This window comes from Ictalurus furcatus, chromosome 20, assembly GCF_023375685.1.
Source record: "Ictalurus furcatus strain D&B chromosome 20, Billie_1.0, whole genome shotgun sequence".
Taxonomy (NCBI): domain Eukaryota; kingdom Metazoa; phylum Chordata; class Actinopteri; order Siluriformes; family Ictaluridae; genus Ictalurus; species Ictalurus furcatus.
Genome location: NC_071274.1, coordinates 4377505 through 4396425, shown reverse-complemented (window position 1 = coordinate 4396425; position 18921 = coordinate 4377505). Strand labels below are relative to the sequence as shown.

General features: G+C 41.3%; 1 protein-coding gene across 3 annotated transcripts in view; it reads left to right on the top strand.

The window, feature by feature from the left end:
• Window positions 1-18921, top strand: part of mms22l (MMS22-like, DNA repair protein) — a 32497-nt gene that overhangs the window by 2322 nt on the left and 11254 nt on the right. Inside the window, exons 2-14 of one of the 3 annotated variants that reach the window (XM_053651626.1) lie at window positions 9888-10073; window positions 10260-10385; window positions 10482-10534; window positions 10851-10938; window positions 11195-11372; window positions 12098-12191; window positions 12468-12598; window positions 12789-12902; window positions 13821-13982; window positions 15513-15578; window positions 15895-16014; window positions 16102-16331; window positions 17625-18122. In XM_053651626.1, coding sequence (XP_053507601.1) covers window positions 9892-10073; window positions 10260-10385; window positions 10482-10534; window positions 10851-10938; window positions 11195-11372; window positions 12098-12191; window positions 12468-12598; window positions 12789-12902; window positions 13821-13982; window positions 15513-15578; window positions 15895-16014; window positions 16102-16331; window positions 17625-18122 — 2042 coding nt within the window. In that variant the 5' untranslated portion in view covers window positions 9888-9891. Of the gene's footprint in view, window positions 1-9419; window positions 10074-10259; window positions 10386-10481; window positions 10535-10850; window positions 10939-11194; window positions 11373-12097; window positions 12192-12467; window positions 12599-12788; window positions 12903-13820; window positions 13983-15512; window positions 15579-15894; window positions 16015-16101; window positions 16332-17624; window positions 18123-18921 lie in introns of those variants that run through there. The other 2 variants (XM_053651627.1, XM_053651628.1) reach the window with 2 other exon arrangements.

The window sequence follows — 18921 nt, the reverse complement described above, 5'->3', positions numbered from 1 at the left end:
GTGAAATTCAGGGAGTTGGCAATTCAACATTGAGATGTTGTTCTTGCCTACATGAGGAGCTTGGGGCTCAGGTTGAACCCCAAAGAAAGCATGTTTTCTCCAGTGCAATGGATGACTTTTCTAGGGGTTATATAGGATTCCCCTATGATGAGTGCATATCTATACACAACATACGTAGAGTCAATCCTATCAGCATTGAGCAAGATAAAGCTGGGTCTGGGCATCGCCTCCAGTAGCTCTTCTGCTGGCCCTGACATCTCTCAAGCGAGTAGGAGATCTACAAGTGCTCTCTGTTGCTCCTTCCTGCCTTGACTTTGACCCAAGATTAGCCAAGGCCTTACTATATCCTAGGCCAGATTATATTCTTAAAGTGCCTACGTCTGCTGCCCAGCCGGTAGTGTTGCAGGCTTTCTGCCCTCCTCTGTTCCTTACACCGGAACAAGAGAAATTGCACTTACTGTGTCCAGTAAGGGCTCTCTCTACTTTTGCTCTCTCTACCGCTCTGGCCAATGGCGTAAGTCAAAGCAGTTGCTGGTCTGCTTTGGCGGTGACAGTAGAGGTGATGCTGTGTCAAAACAGCACATCTCCAATTGGATAGTGCAGACAATCTCTATCACTTATGAGGTGCATGGTCTCGCTATGCCTCTGGGCATAAAGCCTCATTTCACTAGGGGGGTCACCTCCTCGAAGGTTTTATCCTTTAGGGATGCCCTTACAGGATGTCTGTGCTGCAGAGGGGTGGTCTACGCCATACACATTCATTCAATATTACAGTTTGAACATGGATTCCAACCCGGGCTTTAGTGTCTTGCACTGTCCCTCAGGCTCAGAGCCTTTTGAGTGGGTATACTCATTCCCACAACATGAAGCTCACGCAACGTTGAGTTCCCTTTCAAAGGGAACGTCTGAGTTACGCATGTAACCCTGTTCTCTGAGAAGAGAACGAGATGTTGCGTTGCTTTGTCATACTGGGGCATGCCTGTGAATTGCATCTTCGCTTCAGATAATTGAGGCTGATGACATGGTTTACAGGCTCCATTTTATAATCACGTGACGTGCGAAATGCCACGTCACCTGACCACAGCAGGCCTATAAATAGTCGTGATTTCACACAGACTTCAGAAACCAGTCATGTGCAAGGGCTCTTCCCACAGCATGAAGCTCACACAACGTCTCATTCCATTCTCAGAGAACAGGGTTCCATGCGTAACCCAGACGTTTATCGGTAATATTCTGCTTTCTTTAGTGGATAAATTCTTTGTGAAACATTTACTAGAAAGTGGGAACATTTTATCAGGAAAATTAATGCAATTACGCATACACTTCATGACACATGGCATTATTTAACATATGCCTCTGTACAACAAACACACTCACTGTTTCTTTCCAGTATTCTACTGCTCTAAGAAATTAGAAGTTACAACAAATTACAGAATTTTTTTTTATTCTACCGACAACTGTTTGTGTGTGTGTGTGTGTGTGTGTGTGTGTGTGAGAGAGAGAGAGAGAGAGAGAGAGAGAGAGAGAGAGAGGAAAATCACCTCTGAGTAATCACCCTCATTACGTTCGCCCCTAATGAGTCCATATGGAGTTTTAGGATTTCATTAGGCTGCTAAAATGACGCCAGTGGCTTTACTGTGACTTATTAGGTCTGAAACAATACAATAATCGTCACCTGGCATTCCGGTTTTCATTAGTTTTCCATCAAAAGGCTTTGTCAAGTCGTTACTATGAGATGTGCTTATGTGGTTTCTGACATACTGTTATTTATAAAGAAAATTGGATAAAAGGATGCTCAAGAGCTAAAACATTTGTGGCGGCCATTTTGGATCTTTTTTTTCTGAGCACATACAGTATTTTGGTGTCATTTTACACACGCCTCAGACTCAGGAGTTATTGCGTTATTGTGTGTTAGAAGTGATTTGGATGACCTGGGGTAGAGTGTGGGGTGTCAAAAAAACAAAAACAAAAAACCCTTGGAAAATCAGATCAGATAGGAAATGTAAGAATAATACAGTAAAAAATAATCAGGGTTTGAATATTTTAAATGTTTGGTGTAGAAAGAGATTAATATACTGTATTAATATAAAATGCATTACCTGGAATAATAATAATGTGTGTGTGTGTAAAACTGTTATTTAAGTGGAGGCAGAGATGTGGAACCTGTTAGCATTATCCTCTATCTGGTGTGTGTGTGTGTGTGTGTGTGTGTGTGTGTGTGTAAAATGCATGGCAGTAAAGGTCATATACAGTATGTGATGTATTAAAGCACTTACAGTCCCGTCCTCCTACACACACACACACACATTATAACTGAGATCAACATTTCTACAAGTTGTACACACTTTCATCTGTGCTCTCATTGGTCTACGTGAAGATTCCACAGGAGAAACTCTGTGATCTGATTGGTTTGGGCTCGAGGACTGCAGCTGAGTTCTGGTAAATATTTAATCAGAGGCACTTTGTTAAAGCCTTCATAAGCAGGATGTGAGAACAAGGAGAGAGAGAAATAAAGAGAGTGAGACAGAAACAGAGTGAGACACATACACACAGACGCATGATGCTCCTAAAGCATCATCTCCTTCAGCCAATTGAGGATTTTCTGCTCCAATCAGTCACTTGGCTGCTGCGTGTGTGTGTGTGTGTGTGTGTGTGTGTGTGTGTGTGTGTGTGTGTGTGTGTGTGTGTGAATCCCTGAGGGAATCATGCTCCATAGACTTTATGATTACAGCCTCCATGCAGAGGTAACACATACCACAACCCCACTGAGTGAGACATGCACCAGCTGTTACACATATACACAAGCACGTCTTCAGCTGCGTGCCAATTGCCATCCTATGGCATATACTTCAAAGTAAGCACTATGTGAAATACATAAATATATATTTCCAGTCCACCAACGATACACAGATGATGTACTACTAGCGCATAAGTATGTGTCCAGAGTTATTTTTATAATGTTTTGCATCCCACAATGCAACTGTAACAAGCGCTCAGAGCGCTAGCACAGAACACTAGCAGAGGGCACAGTCACCACCAGAGTATTAGCACAACTTCTAACAGTCTCTCCAGGATTTTACGATCGCAAAAATGAATGCAAAATCAAGGAAACTCTGCAATATTCGCAGGAGCTTTCAGTTTTTCAAAATTACAGCAGATTTTTCGCAGATTTGGAGATGCTCATTCAGCCAAAGCCCCCACTGATTCACGTGCGACAAACATTAGTACAGCTAAAAGGTCTCATTTAAAAACAAACATCACTGCAAAATTCAAGTAGGTTTCTGAAAAAAAAAAAGCACAAAAACTTTGCAAGTTGCCTTGCAAATTTTGAAAAAAAAAAAAAGCCATGCTAAATCCTGTATGGACTGTTCTAACTGCGCTTCCTGTTCAAGCAAAATGACACCAAAATACTGTATGTGTTCAGAAAAAAAAAAGACCACCAGAAAGGTTTTAGCTCTTGAGCATCCTTTTATCCATTTTTTAAAATAAATAACAGTATGTCAGAAACTTTTTACATACACACACACAGGGCAGAGGTGGAATTTGAACCCCCAACCCTAGAAGTGCAAGGCAACCGTGCTAAGCACTAAGCTAAGCTTTCCAAAAAAAAAAAAAAAAATTCTCAAAGATTACTGCACCAAATAATAATGACATACTTCATGCTTTCTTTATTATATAAGCTAAACATGAGCCAAAAAAGACATACAGTCCCCAACCAAAGTCAGTACAGGATTTTAAGAGACACGTCCTCATGTTAGAATCAGGCTTACGAGCATATCTCATACAATTAGAACAAGTCATTAATCTGATAAAATAATGCTGAGTATGATTATTGAGCTGAGGGTTGCGGTGTGCAGGAACTCAAACGGTATATGGATTAAAAGGAAGGCCCGTATGCTGAACACATCTATCTCAACCGAGCTTCCTTTTCTGCTGAGCTAGGATGAACGCTCACTATTCCAACAGGCCAAGGGCAAAGAGGGAGATGGAGAGAAAGAGAGGGAAGTAAGAATAGATTATTTGTTCCACAAGCCGAATATCAAGTGCTGAACCCAAAGCCCAACAGGGACGCTGATAAAGCAGAGGGACATTTTTATAGACAGTCCACTTATTCCTGTCCCTACTGTGCACAGAAAGAATGATAACTCTCTATTCCTCCTGGACCGAGCGCTGAATGGGCCAGAGGGAAAAACCTTTCACCACTTTAATTGATCAAGAAGAAGCCTGATAAAGGGGACCGTCCTGAATCACAGCACAAAGGGAAGGCCGTTTAGGGGAAGAGTAAAATATGACTCATTATGTAGACTCATTGTATGGTTTTAAACGGTATATTTGCTTTTTATAGGAAGGTTATTATTATGCATGACCTCTGAGGTAGGTCATTTTTTTTTTTTTTTTTAAAGTGCACATTCTGCATTCTGTGTTAACTTTTACACTTTGTTACCTAGAGGAAATCCCAGAGGGAAACATTTTTTAAGACACACCCAGCCATAATAAAATCTATATAAAGAAATTATGTGAATGAAAATAATAATAATAATAATAATAATAATAATATATATATATTATTTATATATATATAATATATATATATATATATATATATATATATATATATATATATATAAATTTTGTAAGAAATTTGTGCAAAGAAAAATAAAACAAATGACGAATGGTTTCAGCTATTTGAAGTGCAGAAACACTTTCCTTCAACGTATCTAAATAGTAATTACCGTTATAACAGCGATTAATAATTGTATTTAATTATAAACCAAAACGACGGGCAATCTCCCTGCTCTCACTACTACCATTCATTCTGAAGCTCTTCCGCGATGTGACGCGTTACGCCACGCCCCTTTTGAAAACTTTGCGCTAATCACAGGCCCAGGTTTGGTGGTTGTATTTGCATACGGGCCCACACTGGCTCAACTCTGTGAAGAACCTTTGGGCCAACCACAGGCTGAGTTTGGGTTGAGATATTTGCATACGCATGCGCACTGCGCGCGCTTCCTAAGCGCGGTATTTCTGTATTCAGATGAAAACCTCGGGTTGTCAACATTGCAGAGGTAAAGTAAATTATTTACATTTTGTGTTGGGGTAACATATCATTTAGATAAGTAAAAGTCTTTTTTTATACTAACCGGGTTGTTCAAACTCATGCGAAATGTCGCACAATGGCAGTTTCTTCTTTCAGTTTAGCTGACGAGAAGCTAGCTAGGTAAAGAAATGGCTAAGTTATCTTTCAGACTGATTCCCAACTGGAACTCTTGTATTAATACAGGACACTATACATACTGTTTAAACACTATTCTATACATCCCGTTTATATATGGACTTAAACTTTTGTCTTATTCTTTGTGTAGTGTGCTTACATAACCAGTCGACATCTGAATCCCAAAAGGCTCTTTACTGGGAGTGTAGTGTACTAGAAATGAGGTAAACATGGCCTGTATAATGCCCATACAGTGCATAAGTATTCACCCCCCTTGAACCTTTCACCATTTTGTAGAACTGGAAGTGAAGTAAGCTTAATTTGGGTTATTTGCCATGAATCTGTGCAAAAGAAAGTGTATAGGTGGAGTGGGATCTATATAGTTGATAATTAATGTAATTTAGTTGAATGGAGTCGACCTGTGTGCAGTAAAAGTGTCACGTGATCTCAAAATAAAATACAGCTGTTACTCGGAGACCCCAGAGTTGTTGTTGTTGTTGTTGTTGTTTGTTTTATACATATAAACATACATATCTAAACAAAAAATCAGAATCATAAAGAACGAATATGGCAGAACCGTGAGGTGGAGGGAGACACCAGTCCCTCCAGGGTCGCAGAAACTAAAGCAAAATCAATCAAACTCCGCAATATTCGGAGGAGCTCGCAATTTTTCAAAATTACTGCCGATTTGGGCCGAGACGCGTCACGTGACGTCATCACGACGTGCTTTCGTCCAAAGCCCTCTTCGATTCACGTGCATCGAACACGAGTACAACTAAAAGGACTCGTTTACCATCAAGCATCACTGCGAAAGACCGTGCAGAACAATTTCGTGCGATTTGTAATTTCGCCGATTCACGTAGTTTTCCACGAAAAAGTTTTGGGCGCAACAATCACAAAAAAAAAAACTCCGTGGAAGACTGAAGACAAGCGTCAAACATCAGTGACCGGTTAAAGAGTGGATTAGTCAGAGAAGAAAACAAAAGGCTGAAGCCTTCACATCACCGTGAGAACATTGTACCTACAGTGAAACATGGTGGTGGTAGCTTCACATTTTGACTTGCTTCTCTGACTAACACTACAGATTGTGGAATAGTAACTTATGTAAAGCACTGTCATAGGGAGTTAACTGCAATAACTTTCTAGTGGAGATACGGTTAAATACAAGGAGCTAGAGCAGGGGTGGGCAACATTATCCGGAAAGGGCCGTGTGGGTGCAGGTTTTCATTCCAACCAAGCAGGAGGCACACCTGATTCCACCTGTTTAATCAGTTGATCTTGGCTTTCAGTAGATTCAGGTGTGGCTTTTGCTTGGTTGGAATGAAAACCTGCACCCACACCGGCCATTCCGGATAAGATGGCCCACCCCTGAGTTAGAAGAAATATCCCAAATACCTCACTACATAGGGTGCAGAATCCTTTTTATACCTTATGTACAGTACTACATTTATATTAAAGGACTCAATCCCAAAAAGTTTCCGGTTGAGTGTGTAGTGTACTTTTGAAAAGCATTATTTACTAGTGTGCATGTGTAGAGGACTGGTAGCTGTACCACAAATGAGTCCTTATTGGATATATCTACATGAAGCATTAAAATAATAGTCATTGTGTTATACCCTGCCATGTGTCATGCTTGTGTGGGATATTTGGGTTCAATCCCTGTCTTCCTACTTATTGATTTCTCCTACATATTATTACCTAACGACATGACAACATAGAGTACAAGATGTCTGCATAGTTATTTAGACATGACCATACAGTGTTGGGTTTTTACATATATATTATATATATATATATATATATATTTTTTTTTTTTTGTTCAAACTTTATTATAGATTTTTTTATTTTATGACTTCTACATTATCGAGTCAGTACAAAAACATTTTAGATTCCCAAACATTAAATGTTACAGAAAAATGACTGTATGTCAGTAAATAAAGCAGCGTATTATGTAAAGCAGCGTAATTGACTTTTTCATTTACTACTGTTTACTGCTCTTTACGATATTTTTATTATTTTTTAAAATAAAACCCTTTGCATAGAACTGTGAGTGTGTGTATAATATATACAGTATCTCACAAAAGTGAGTACACCCCTCACATTTTTGTAAATATTTGATGATATCTTTTCATGTGACAACACTGAAGAAATGACACTTTGCTACAATGTAAAGTAGTGAGTGTACAGCTTGTGTAACTGTGTAAATTTGCTGTCCCCTCAAAATAACTCAACACACAGCCATTAACGTCTAAACCACTGGCAACAAAAGTGAGTACACCCCTAAGTGAAAATGTCCAAATTTAGCCCAATTAGCCATTTTCCCTCCCCGGTGTCATGTGACTTGTTAGTGTTACAAGGTCTCGGGTGTGAATGGGGAGGAGGTGTGTTAAATTTGGTGTCATCGCTCTCACACTCCCTCATACTGGTCACTGGAAGTTCAACATGGCACCTCATGGCAAAGAACTCTCTGAGGATCTGGAAAAAAAAGAATTGTTGCTCTACATAAAGATGGCCTAGGCTATAAGAAGATTGCCAAGACCCTGAGCTGCAGCATGGTGGCCAAGGCCATACAGCGGTTTAACAGGACAGGTTCCACTCAGAACAGGCCTCGCCATGGTCGACCAAAGAAGTTGAGTGCATGAGCTCAGCGTCATATACAGAGGTTGTCTTTGGGAAATAGACATATGAGTGCTGCCAGCATTGCTGCAGAGGTTGAAGGGGTGGGGGGTCAGCCTGTCAGTGCTCAGACCATACGCCGCACACTGCATCAAATTGGTCTGCATGGCTGTCATCCCAGAAGGAAGCCTCTTCTAAAGATGATGCACAAGAAAGCCCGCAAACTGATTGCTGAAGACAAGCAGACTAAGGACTTTGATTACTGGAACCATGTCCTGTGGTCTGATGAGACCAAGATAAACTTATTTGGTTCAGATGGTGTCAAGCGTGTGTGGCGGCAACCAGGTGAGGAGTACAAAGACAAGTGTGTCTTGCCTACAGTCAAGCATGGTGGTGGGAGTGTCATGGTCTGGGGCTGCATGAGTGCTGCCGGCACTGGGGAGCTACAGTTCATTGAGGGAACCATGAATGCCAACATGTACTGTGACATACTGAAGCAGAACATGAACAGTATGCAGTATTCCAGCATGATAATGACCCCAAACACACCTCCAAGATGACCACTGCCTTGCTAAAGAAACTGAGGGTGAAGGTGATGGACTAAACCCTATTGAGCATCTGTGGGGCATCCTCAAACGGAAGGTGGAGGAGCACAAGGTCTCTAACATCCACCAGCTCCGTGATGTCATCATGGAGGAGTGGAAGAGGACTCCAGTGGCAACCTGTGAAGCTCTGGTGAACTCCATGCCCAAGAGAATTAAGGCAGTGCTGGAAAATAATGGTGGCCACACAAAATATTGACACTTTGGGCCCAATTTGGACATTTTCACTTAGGGGTGTACTCACTTTTGCTGCCAGCGGTTTAGACATTAATGGCTGTGTGTTGAGTTATTTTGAGGGGACAGCAAATTTACACTGTTACACAAGCTGTACACTCACTACTTTACATTGTAGCAAAGTGTCATTTCTTCAGTGTTGTCACATGAAAAGATATAATCAAATATTTACAAAAATGTAAGGGGTGTACTCACTTTTGTGAGATACTGTATGTACACACACACACACACACACACACACACATTTATATATAATATATAAAATGATGTCTTTTTAGTAAGCACCTAATGTTATTCATACTGTGATCAAAAAATCAATGGGACCTTTTTTTTTTTTTTTTTTAATGTTTTATTAAATCTTTGAATTAAAAGGATTCATGAGAAGGAAATTGACATTTGTTTACAATAAAAGGGTGAAATCAAGCTAAATGTCTCACAGGATGGAGTTGGAATCGATCGGCTGCCTTCCTTTCAAAGGCACCAAAGTCATTTTTCTTTTTGCTCGTACGTGAGCTTTTGTTTGGCCAAGTCGAATTCATGACGTTCGTTGTTTATGTTGAGCAGCACTTCAGTCTCTGTATTTAATACAACTATAAATATAATGACCATCATAGGAACGAAATCTCATTGCAAGGGTTGGGATCAGATATGTCGAGAACGAATCCTGTAAAAAAAAAAAAAAAAAAAAAAAAAAAAAATCACATTTCTTTAAAATTACAACTGAGACATTCCAGTGTTTGTCTATGTGAGAAATTCTGAAATGGAATAGTTTTGTTTTTCTTGCAATTTAATTTCATTTAATTTACGTAAGGAATGAAAGTTTAGGTTCTTGCTTTTATAGAAAAATAGTTACTATTTATTATGTTCAACTATTTATTAGATTTATTATGATTGTTCCTTTAACAGCACATCTAAAAGTGTTTTATTCTGCTTATTCCACAGCATATTTATTTATTTATTTATTTATTAATCAGTGACGTCATGCTTTTTCTTTTTCTTTTTTTTTTTTTTTACTGTTTATAGTCTTCGAGGGAATTTATTTCCTGTTACCACATGATAGCAGTTATAAACCGTCCATCTATAAACAGCTATAAATAGTCATTTTCCCTTAATAGCTAAAATATGATATTTATTAATATTGTTGAAGAATAATAGATCCTTTTAAAAAGCGATTAAAACGTGCTTGTTTTATTCTGAGGAAGAAATGTTTTTTGTTCCTGCAGTAAAATGGACGACGAGTTCAGTCAGTCCCTTACTCCGCCCGTCTCTCCCTTCATGGACTCGGTGGAGGAGCTCGGTGACTCGTCCCTCTCTCGGCCGCCGTGTTTCTCCTGCGCTTTTGAAAAAGGAAGAGAAGAAACGCGAGCTCTGTCGTCAGATGGCTACATCAGCCGAGGCGTCCTAAAGAGGTACGAGAACACTAAACATTTCACCTTGATCGTAAACGTCTTAATGTTGCAGCTGTAAACTGATTTGTTGCCTAAAAGAAGCCCCGTTATAACCCGTGCCATTACACTATCGAATAATAAGGATCAGCTGAAGACTGGTGTCTATAAAGAAATCGATAAATATAAATAATTTCCCGTCTCCTCCAGGTCGATTTTGAAGTTAGATCCGGCTCCCGCGGACTTCGAAGTCGACACTGTGGATTTGTTCGGCTTCTCCTGGGTGACGGAGACGGCGTTGCTGGAGTCGACTCAGCTTCTGTTTGGCTTGTTCAGGTGAGCGCAGATTGTATGCATGTGTGCGTGGGTGATTTGTGCGACTGCCATACCGTCAGCTGTGTCTTAATTTCTCAGTCTGTTCATTCTTTCCAGACAAAAAGTCTTCAGGCTGGAAACTCTGGTTCAGTCTAGCTCGCATGATTTTGGTAAGCAGAATTATACTTATTTGACAGTTTTATCACATGCACTTCTATAGAGGTTGCTTTGTAAGTGCACAGTAACTGTCTGTCGTCCATTTCTTGCCATGCACAATGTGTCCGTCCTCCTGGTATGAGTGTATTAGGCAGGGCAGTTTTACAGAAGTTTTAATGAATAAAGCAGTACCTCTTTCACTGGAAATGAAGAAAGCTGATGCCGTGTCTCCTTCACTGGGACTGACAAGAATCATGGTGTATGGATGATTATTAGAAGTCTGTCGGTTTTAAGAATGGAGTCATTAATGTTTTTCATCTCCTCTTTCAGGTCAAGCGAGTAGCCTTCATTACGAAGCAGAAGAGCTGAGGCAGCAGTGTGTGCTCTTTCTCACCTACGTCAAAGTCTTTATTCACAGGTAACGCTTCATATCCATACAGATACAGTTACGAACAGGTAGATCTATCATTGGACTAATTTGTTAAATGCCTAGCGGTGTCTCTTTCTGTAGTGTAAAATAAAAAGATTGTCCATATTTAACTCTCTACGCTGCATGAAGTATTACGTTTGCATCAAAAAAGTTTTTTTTTTTTTTAATGGATTTTACTTACTTGAGTTAGATTTTGCTCAATCAGCTTGTCTTTAAAGTCATGTGCTCTTGCTGTTGTCCTCAGGTTTGTGGAGGAACCTGATCCGCTGGCGGAAGAGTTCTCCTCCTCATTCTCACAGATAGAGGCGCAGTTTCCCTCCGCTTTAGTGGAGCAGCTGTTCAGCATCACGCTGCTCATTGGCCGACTTAAAGATTTACCAGCGAATGTCCAAAGCGCTTTCACCATCCATCACCAGGGAAAGGTACACAACTTTATCTTCTTAATAGAACGAAATGAAATCTGTTTGCTGAGCATGGTTTTTGCTAGCTAATATCCAAGGCTAAGGATTTAGATTAGCAAGTATTCATCAAGTCTTTTATGTTTAAAGAAAGGCACGGTAACAGCGTGAATGAGACAAATATTAAGAATATCAACCTTTCCTTATTATTCTGCTATTTCCTAACAATAAAAAAAAATTACTTGACTACTAACTGAACATCCATGAGTGTTCAAAACATCATCATTAATGAATATTTCCAACAGTACAGCGTTAATGTGAAATCTTCTCATAAACACATTGAATGCAGCTTTATAGACCTATACTGTGTCACACTCTGAAGAACAAGCTATCTGCCCTCTAACACATACCTGAGCTCACAGACGCCCGTGATTGGCTAGTGTTGCTGTGATTGACAGGGAAGAGTAAGTATTTAATCCCTCCTAGTCGGGTTTTGCTCCCTTATTTCCCGACCACGGACGGCTGCGAGTCGAGCTCGTGGTCTCCGAACGATAGGGTTCGTGTTCGTTTGACGTCCCCGAATGCTTCGTCGGGCTTTCAGATGAGTGTGCTGATATTTGTATGTAGCTCATGCGCTGATTTACCTCCTAGCTATCGAATATACCGTTCTCTTCCTCAGCAGCTCTTCATATATTTTAGGATTTCAGGGCTTTGGTGAAAGACATTCACTGCTTCATTTCCTTCTTCAGCTTTTCCCTCCATCATGGCATTTATTGCACCTTCATTTGGACGTCCACTGGGCCATACTGGAGATCCTGCACATTTTCGGACAGAAAATGACGGGTAATTTATCAAACTTTGGTGAACGTGATGCTATCATGGCTAGAAATAATATGAATCCCTGTGTGGTGAGTGCGACTGTCCGTCTGGAGTCATTCTACCAAAAGAACCCTAGCTTATTTCATACCAGATTTCTTAACGATTAAGAAATTGAACCCAGTCTCTGCTAATATTGTCTTCACAGTTGAAGAGACGAAAGATGCCTATCTAGGTAGCATCCTTCTGATGGATCCCAGTGGCCGGTGTCAGTAATCTGAAATGCGCCTAATTTCTCCACAGGTCAAGTTGTGTATGCACGTCGGTTTGTTGATCTGACAGGGGAAACTCTCACCAACGTCAGCCTGTTCGAAGATCACCTCAACAACCTACTGTGTGACCTCATTACTCTAGCCATGAACAAGTACAGCAAGGTATATAAGGGGATGTGTGTGTTTACAGTTTAGTTGAGCGAGTTACTGTCATTGAGGTAAAAGTTGTGTCATTGGATGCCTCTGCCTTTCTGTGTGTTGGCTCTCTTCTTTTATTTATTTATTTATTTTTAAACAAACCTAATACTTTTTGTGTATGTACATGCATGAAAATCTATCTCCCTCTGTTAAGGTGAGACCGACCGAGGCAGTGATGAGCCATCATTATCAATGTGTGTGCACTAAAGAAATGTGGATTCTCCTTATCCACTTTCTGGAACACAGGAGTAAAACGCTACACACACAGGTACACACACACACACACACACACGCATACATACATACATACATGCGACACACTTACATCATTCAGCTTGCTGATATTCAGGTCTTGTTGATTCCAGCAATGTTCTGGACAGCGGACTAATCATTTCTGCAGAGGAATTTGTAGTGTACCTGTGTTTTTTTCCCCTCCCTATCATACCTGCAGCACTATTTTGATTTTGTTAACTTTAGTCAGTAATGTAAGGCCGTACCGGTCAATAAAATCCGTAAACAAGAATTTCTCAGGCCTCCTGAGAATTCATCGTTGGTAGGCTCATTTTCCAGTGCTGAATTAACCACCAGAATGGATCGTGGCAGCGTGTTGCAGGCTGCCCTGCTGTCTCTTTAATAAGCTTCAGCTGGTTCCGAATGCAGCAACCTGCGCCCTATCAGGAAAAGCAAGCTACAGCATATTAACCCACTCGTATTCTCTCAGCATTGTGTGCATGTTAAGTTGCGTATCGAGTACAAAGCCATGCTTATTACGATTATTTAAGCTTTTATATAATGTTCCAGAGAACGATGGTTTTAAATCCAGATCAATGTATAAATATGCTTGCATAGTCTGATTTTTAACTATTATTATGTAACGCACGGAAATGTGCTATATCAATATTAATGATGATCGCACATCATGAGTTATGTGTCATATTGAATGCTCTTGGGATCTCTGAGCACCAGCCAATCACAATGCTTTGAAACGCGTTGAGAGAACTGCAGCCAGTCGAATACCCCAGCGATCTCCACAATAATGCTTTAATAAACTATTTTTTCCCCATTGTCGAGGTGCTCCCGCTTCTGTCCGTTATAGCCGGGTATCTGGTGTAGACGAGGGACTGGGAAAAGCCCATGCTGACTTTCTAACAGTAACCTCGTCATGTACTGTGTGGTGTTTTGGCAGTCGTTTTGGGGCTATGTGAACGCACTGCTCGACTCCATCCTGAAGGGGGCGCCGTCAGGAGTCGCGACACACTGTAAAGACGTGCTCGGCTTCACGTGGTGGCTGATCACACACCTCGCACAGCTTGGAATGTACAACCGTAACGGAGTTCTTCAAAATGAGGTGAAACATGGACCGGTTAATGAATATTAACTATCTATATAATGTTAATTACCCAGTTGTTTGCAGAATATTATTATTATTGTTCTAATAGACTATTACAACAGCTGCATGTTTAAGATAAACTTAATTGTTTGTCTGAATAATCTTTTTGTTATAAAGAATGCCACACTTGACTTTTTATCAGTTTATAGTTGCACTTAATTTTGTAGAATGTCCTTAAAAACAAGTTAGCTCCTGTTATCACTTACGTTATAACAGCTATAAACAGTTGTTCATTCACCAGCCTCTCTTTTCTCCCCTCTCTCTCTCTCTCTCTCTCTCTCTCTCGAAATTAATAAGATATACAATAACAGTGCTTGCCATGTTAACGAGAAATCAGAAAGTGCAAAAGGTTCTCTCTCCTGTAGACTGTCCTGTGGCAGGAAACTTACTGACTGTTATAAAGCACCGACACCGGAGTCTCCTTTCATAAACGTTAAATAAAGTTTCACGACAGAAAACATAACGTATTAAAAAGAGCGCATTAATGTAAACCTGTGATTTGAAGCACTACTGACCGAGGCGCTGTTATAGAAAATTCGTCAACACCCGACCAGTCAGAATCGAGAATTCATCAGTGCTGTGGCATAATGTTGTATAACATATAAACAATAGCCGACACACGCTCTGTGGCGTCACAGCAATTTGTGAAGAAATGGTACATGGACAGGATACAGTATACAGTACCAGTCAAAAGTTTAGACACACTCATTCTTTATTTTTATTAATCTTTTCCCCACATTTTAGAATAATTATAAAGTCGTCAAAACTCTGGAGTAACACAAATGGAACTATGGGGATTATGTCGTGATGATAAATCCGAAATAAATCAAAATAATTTAATATTTTTTAATAATCAAAGTAGATGCCCTTTTCGCCTAGAATTTCAGAAATGTATTCTTGGCGTTTTCGCAACCGATTTCTTGAGGAATCCCCCTGAGATGATTTTTAAACAGTATTAAAGGAGTTCCCACCTGCGCTGGACACTTGTCTGCTGTTCTGAATATTTTGCTCCGAATTGTCCGTTTAAAATGTTAGTTTTCTAATGAGAGAAATGAATACGTTGTCACAATTATGTTTTGTCTACAACACTGATTTCAAACATTTAATCACACACCTTCAGATCAAAAGCTTTTTAAGATCATGAGAAACATTTCAGTCGAGTGTCCACAAACTTTTGACTGTGTGTATGTATGTGTATATATAAGTAATGCTATTATAAATCATTTATAATATAGCACTCTTTTCTCTATATACAGTAACTGCACTATATATGGTATAATAGTGGCATGTAAACCCTTTATAGTGCACTATATGTCCAAAAGGGAGCCATTCTCCATATATCTGCTGCCTTTACACTCTATGTATGCCATGTGACAGTGTTTTGAAATCATTGTCATTTTGACCATTATCATCATGTTTTGTGGTTTTTATTTGCATGAAACTTCATAAATGATTATATACGCCAATAAAAGGTTTTCATTTGTATAGCAGAAACAGTTGGATGACAACTGGAGTTTTGTGTGCAACCTGCTGAAGTCCAGCTGTGACGTGAAGGTGTGTTTATGCGCTCTTGCAGTCCGACACCTCTCGTATGTAATCGCATTAAAAGTTTGAATTATCATGTATAGGTTTTGACCTTGTCATGTGATGTACAGTTTACATCCTCGCCATCAAGTCTATAATTTGGAGACTGGTGCTGTGGTCCTGTTGGTTACAGTGGCATTGGGCCTATAACATGGGCTTTTCTAATCTGAAGAACAACACGTATTTGGTTATGGAATGTCAGCAAAACAAGCATTCATCATCACTGTGGTATGTGTGCTTATTATGCACCAAATATACATTGAGGCTGGTGTGTGTGTGTGTCCAGGCGGCGGTTCAGGAGGAGCAGATGCGGATGTATGTGCACTGCTGTCTGACTCTCAGTATGGTCTGGGTTCCCAGCCTCAGCGCCATAAACACACTTTGGGATTTTTTCAGCAAAAACCTGGTGAGTCACAAAAGTTTCCTTAGAGTTTTATCAACTTTTTTTAGTTTGTGTTTTTGTTTTTAATTGTCTTTGTGGGAATGTCTGCAGAATGGATCGTTCTCAGTGCCGTGGTTAGGTGTGTCTGGATTGGCCAGCATTGGCTCCACCCCACTGGCTCTTTTGGAACAAGCCAAGAGCTGCTGTAGCCCTGCCCCGCTGAACTCCGCTAACCACGCCCACCTCTATAGCTCCACAAACTCCTTCCTTATTTTCCTGCGGATGCTCGCGCTGCACTTGAAGCAAGAGAGCGGCGACCCCTGGAGGCAGATCAAGGGCAGGTCTGTGAGTGAGTGTGTGTGTGTGTGTGTGTGTGTGTGTGTGTTTGGAATGGAATAAATCTGCATAATGACTTCCTGCTGTTTGGAACGTGAAACACACACGAAGGCTAATTAGCTAACGAGCGTGGCAGTTAATTCTCCTTAACGAAGACGCTCGCTTCTCCAGCAGCACCGGGGAGGGAGCCGAGCTGGTCAGGATCCAACACACACTCATACACACATACACACACTCCGAGCCTGCGGCAGAGCGTGGGTCGGGGTTTGTGCGTGCGTGTGTGTGTGTTTGTGGCATTAATAAGGCCAGCAGGGAGAGTGTGTTCAGCTCTGACTCTAGAATCTGAAGCATCTGTTCATCTGTGGAGAAAAGCTGTTTGGGATAAACAAACAAACAAACAGATAAACAAAAAAAATGTGCAGGTTGGGGGAAAAACAAACAATGATCATGATGTTTCTCATTCAATGTCTGGCAAAGTCAAAGGGGTAAATATATGGTTCTAGTGTCCTTGTACTTCTTATATAATTTCACTAGAGTTCCGAGTGATGAAGGCTGCTTATTGAGCCGTGGGCTGCTGATGGACATGAGCTTCCATGCTGTGCGCTCTCGGCGTATTCAGAGCTGCCAGGTCGTTTGTAGCGTTTGTGTTTGAAACGTTCTTTACTACACTAAATAAAACAATCATGTCCTGAATCAGATTTGGTATAACTATGGGAAAGATGACTAGTCAACTCTTTTATTTAACTGGCCTGTTACGTGCAAGTGGACTTGCAAGAGTTGACGTAGTGTTTGATAAGTGATGGAATAAAACAGTCAGTGGTAGTGCACTCGGTCTGTTCGGACCCTGTGGCGTGTGTCAGCATCTGTGGGGGTCCATATTGATTTCTAGCCCCCTCCCAAAGCGGCAGTGAGGAATGTGTGTTTCTGTGTGAATGTTTGTGCGTGTATGTAGAGCTACAGCAGTGTGTCTCACTGTTTCTGACATTTAACATGATCTTTAAAGCCATTTAACCCTGCTGCCCTGGAGGATCTCACACACACACACACACACACACACACACACACACATCATCTCTCCATCATAGACACATTTTCACACTCTGTCACACTTTCTTTTTTTTTCTTTTTTTTTGCTGTTTTCTCTTTCTCCCCTTTCTTGTCTCTCTCTTTCTCTTTTCACCCCTTTCCATTTCTGCCTGTCTCTCTGTCTCTCACTCTCTTTCCCTGTACAATACTATATGTCTCTCTGCCAGTCTCACTGTTTGTGTGTGTGTCTCTCTCTCTCCCTTTCCCTGTAGAATCTACTCCAAGTTCCATGAGCGTCGCATGGCCGAGCTGTCCGAGAGCGGACTACATCACTTCCTGCTCCTCTTCTTGGTTCTGTCGCTCCGAGCCGATCTGGAGGACGCCACAGGCCGCGCCTTTGATCTTTTGGCCCTACGGTTGCCTGCGGCAACCGCAGTGATGTCATGGCGGGGTCGTTTGGCTTTGCTTCTCGGATTCGTGGAGCGTGGCGTGGACGTGGGCGGGGCTGCCACAAGAATCTCCACCTCCTTCAGCAGTGCTGCACGAGAGTTTTACCTTAAGACTACGCCCGTGCCGAGGAGGACAGAGCTATGGCGCCTTATCTCCGCCTACTTGGAAGGTGTGGGCCAGGTGTGGCAAAGCAGCGCCACCTTGTGTCTGTCCGAGGAGAAGCTGATTAACGAAGGGTTCGGCCTGCTGCTGCCTGCCTGTGGCGCTAAAGAGCTTGACACGGTGCTCGACTTCCTACAGATGGCACTGACGCAGTTACGGTGAGCGCACACACACAAACACAATTAACACACACGTACAGAGACAGAGTGTTTGTATGCAAAAGGAACAGAATGGACTGTGTGGTAAGAAAGGGAGGGGGGTTACTGTAGGGTCGACACCTGCGGGTGTTTGTTGTCAAGGTAATTATTTGTGTCTGTCGTGTCTTATTTTTATTTGAGTGCTGATCAGTCAATTAGTGAGAATCTGATCAGCAGCTGCAGGACGGGTCACACAGACAACTCGACCCCTCGCACGGTCAGTCCCGAAAAGGAATGTGATGAGCACCATTAGTGTCTGATTGGCTCTTGGTCGGAGGCAGGTGCTTCAATCATCGGTCAAATTTTCTTTCCACACTCGCTAATCAAGCTAACGATTTCAGAAGCCCACGTTATACTCCGCCCCCTTAATTACGCATTAATTGCGTCGGTGCTAATGCATTCATCATAACGATAGAGACTTCATTTGTACGAGCGCTTGGAATAGTGGAGAGCATTTTACAAACCGGGTCAGTATGATGAGCCCCGGCTGTGCTCCGGGATCTCTTAATGCGCCAACGAGATGCCGGTTCACTACGGTCAGCAGGAGGAGCTCCGAATTTCTGCTCTGAGTCTTTAAGTCCAGATCGCATACTAGATACTACACCATATTTGTTGACTAGTACTGTAGGACGAAGTCTCAGTTGATCATAAAGCTTTGCTTGCTAAACACTTCGCAGTCATATATTAATATTATAGTCTAAGCAGTAGATGCATCATTAGTCACTTTTGTTATTTACTGGGATGCATCAGCGCATCCACA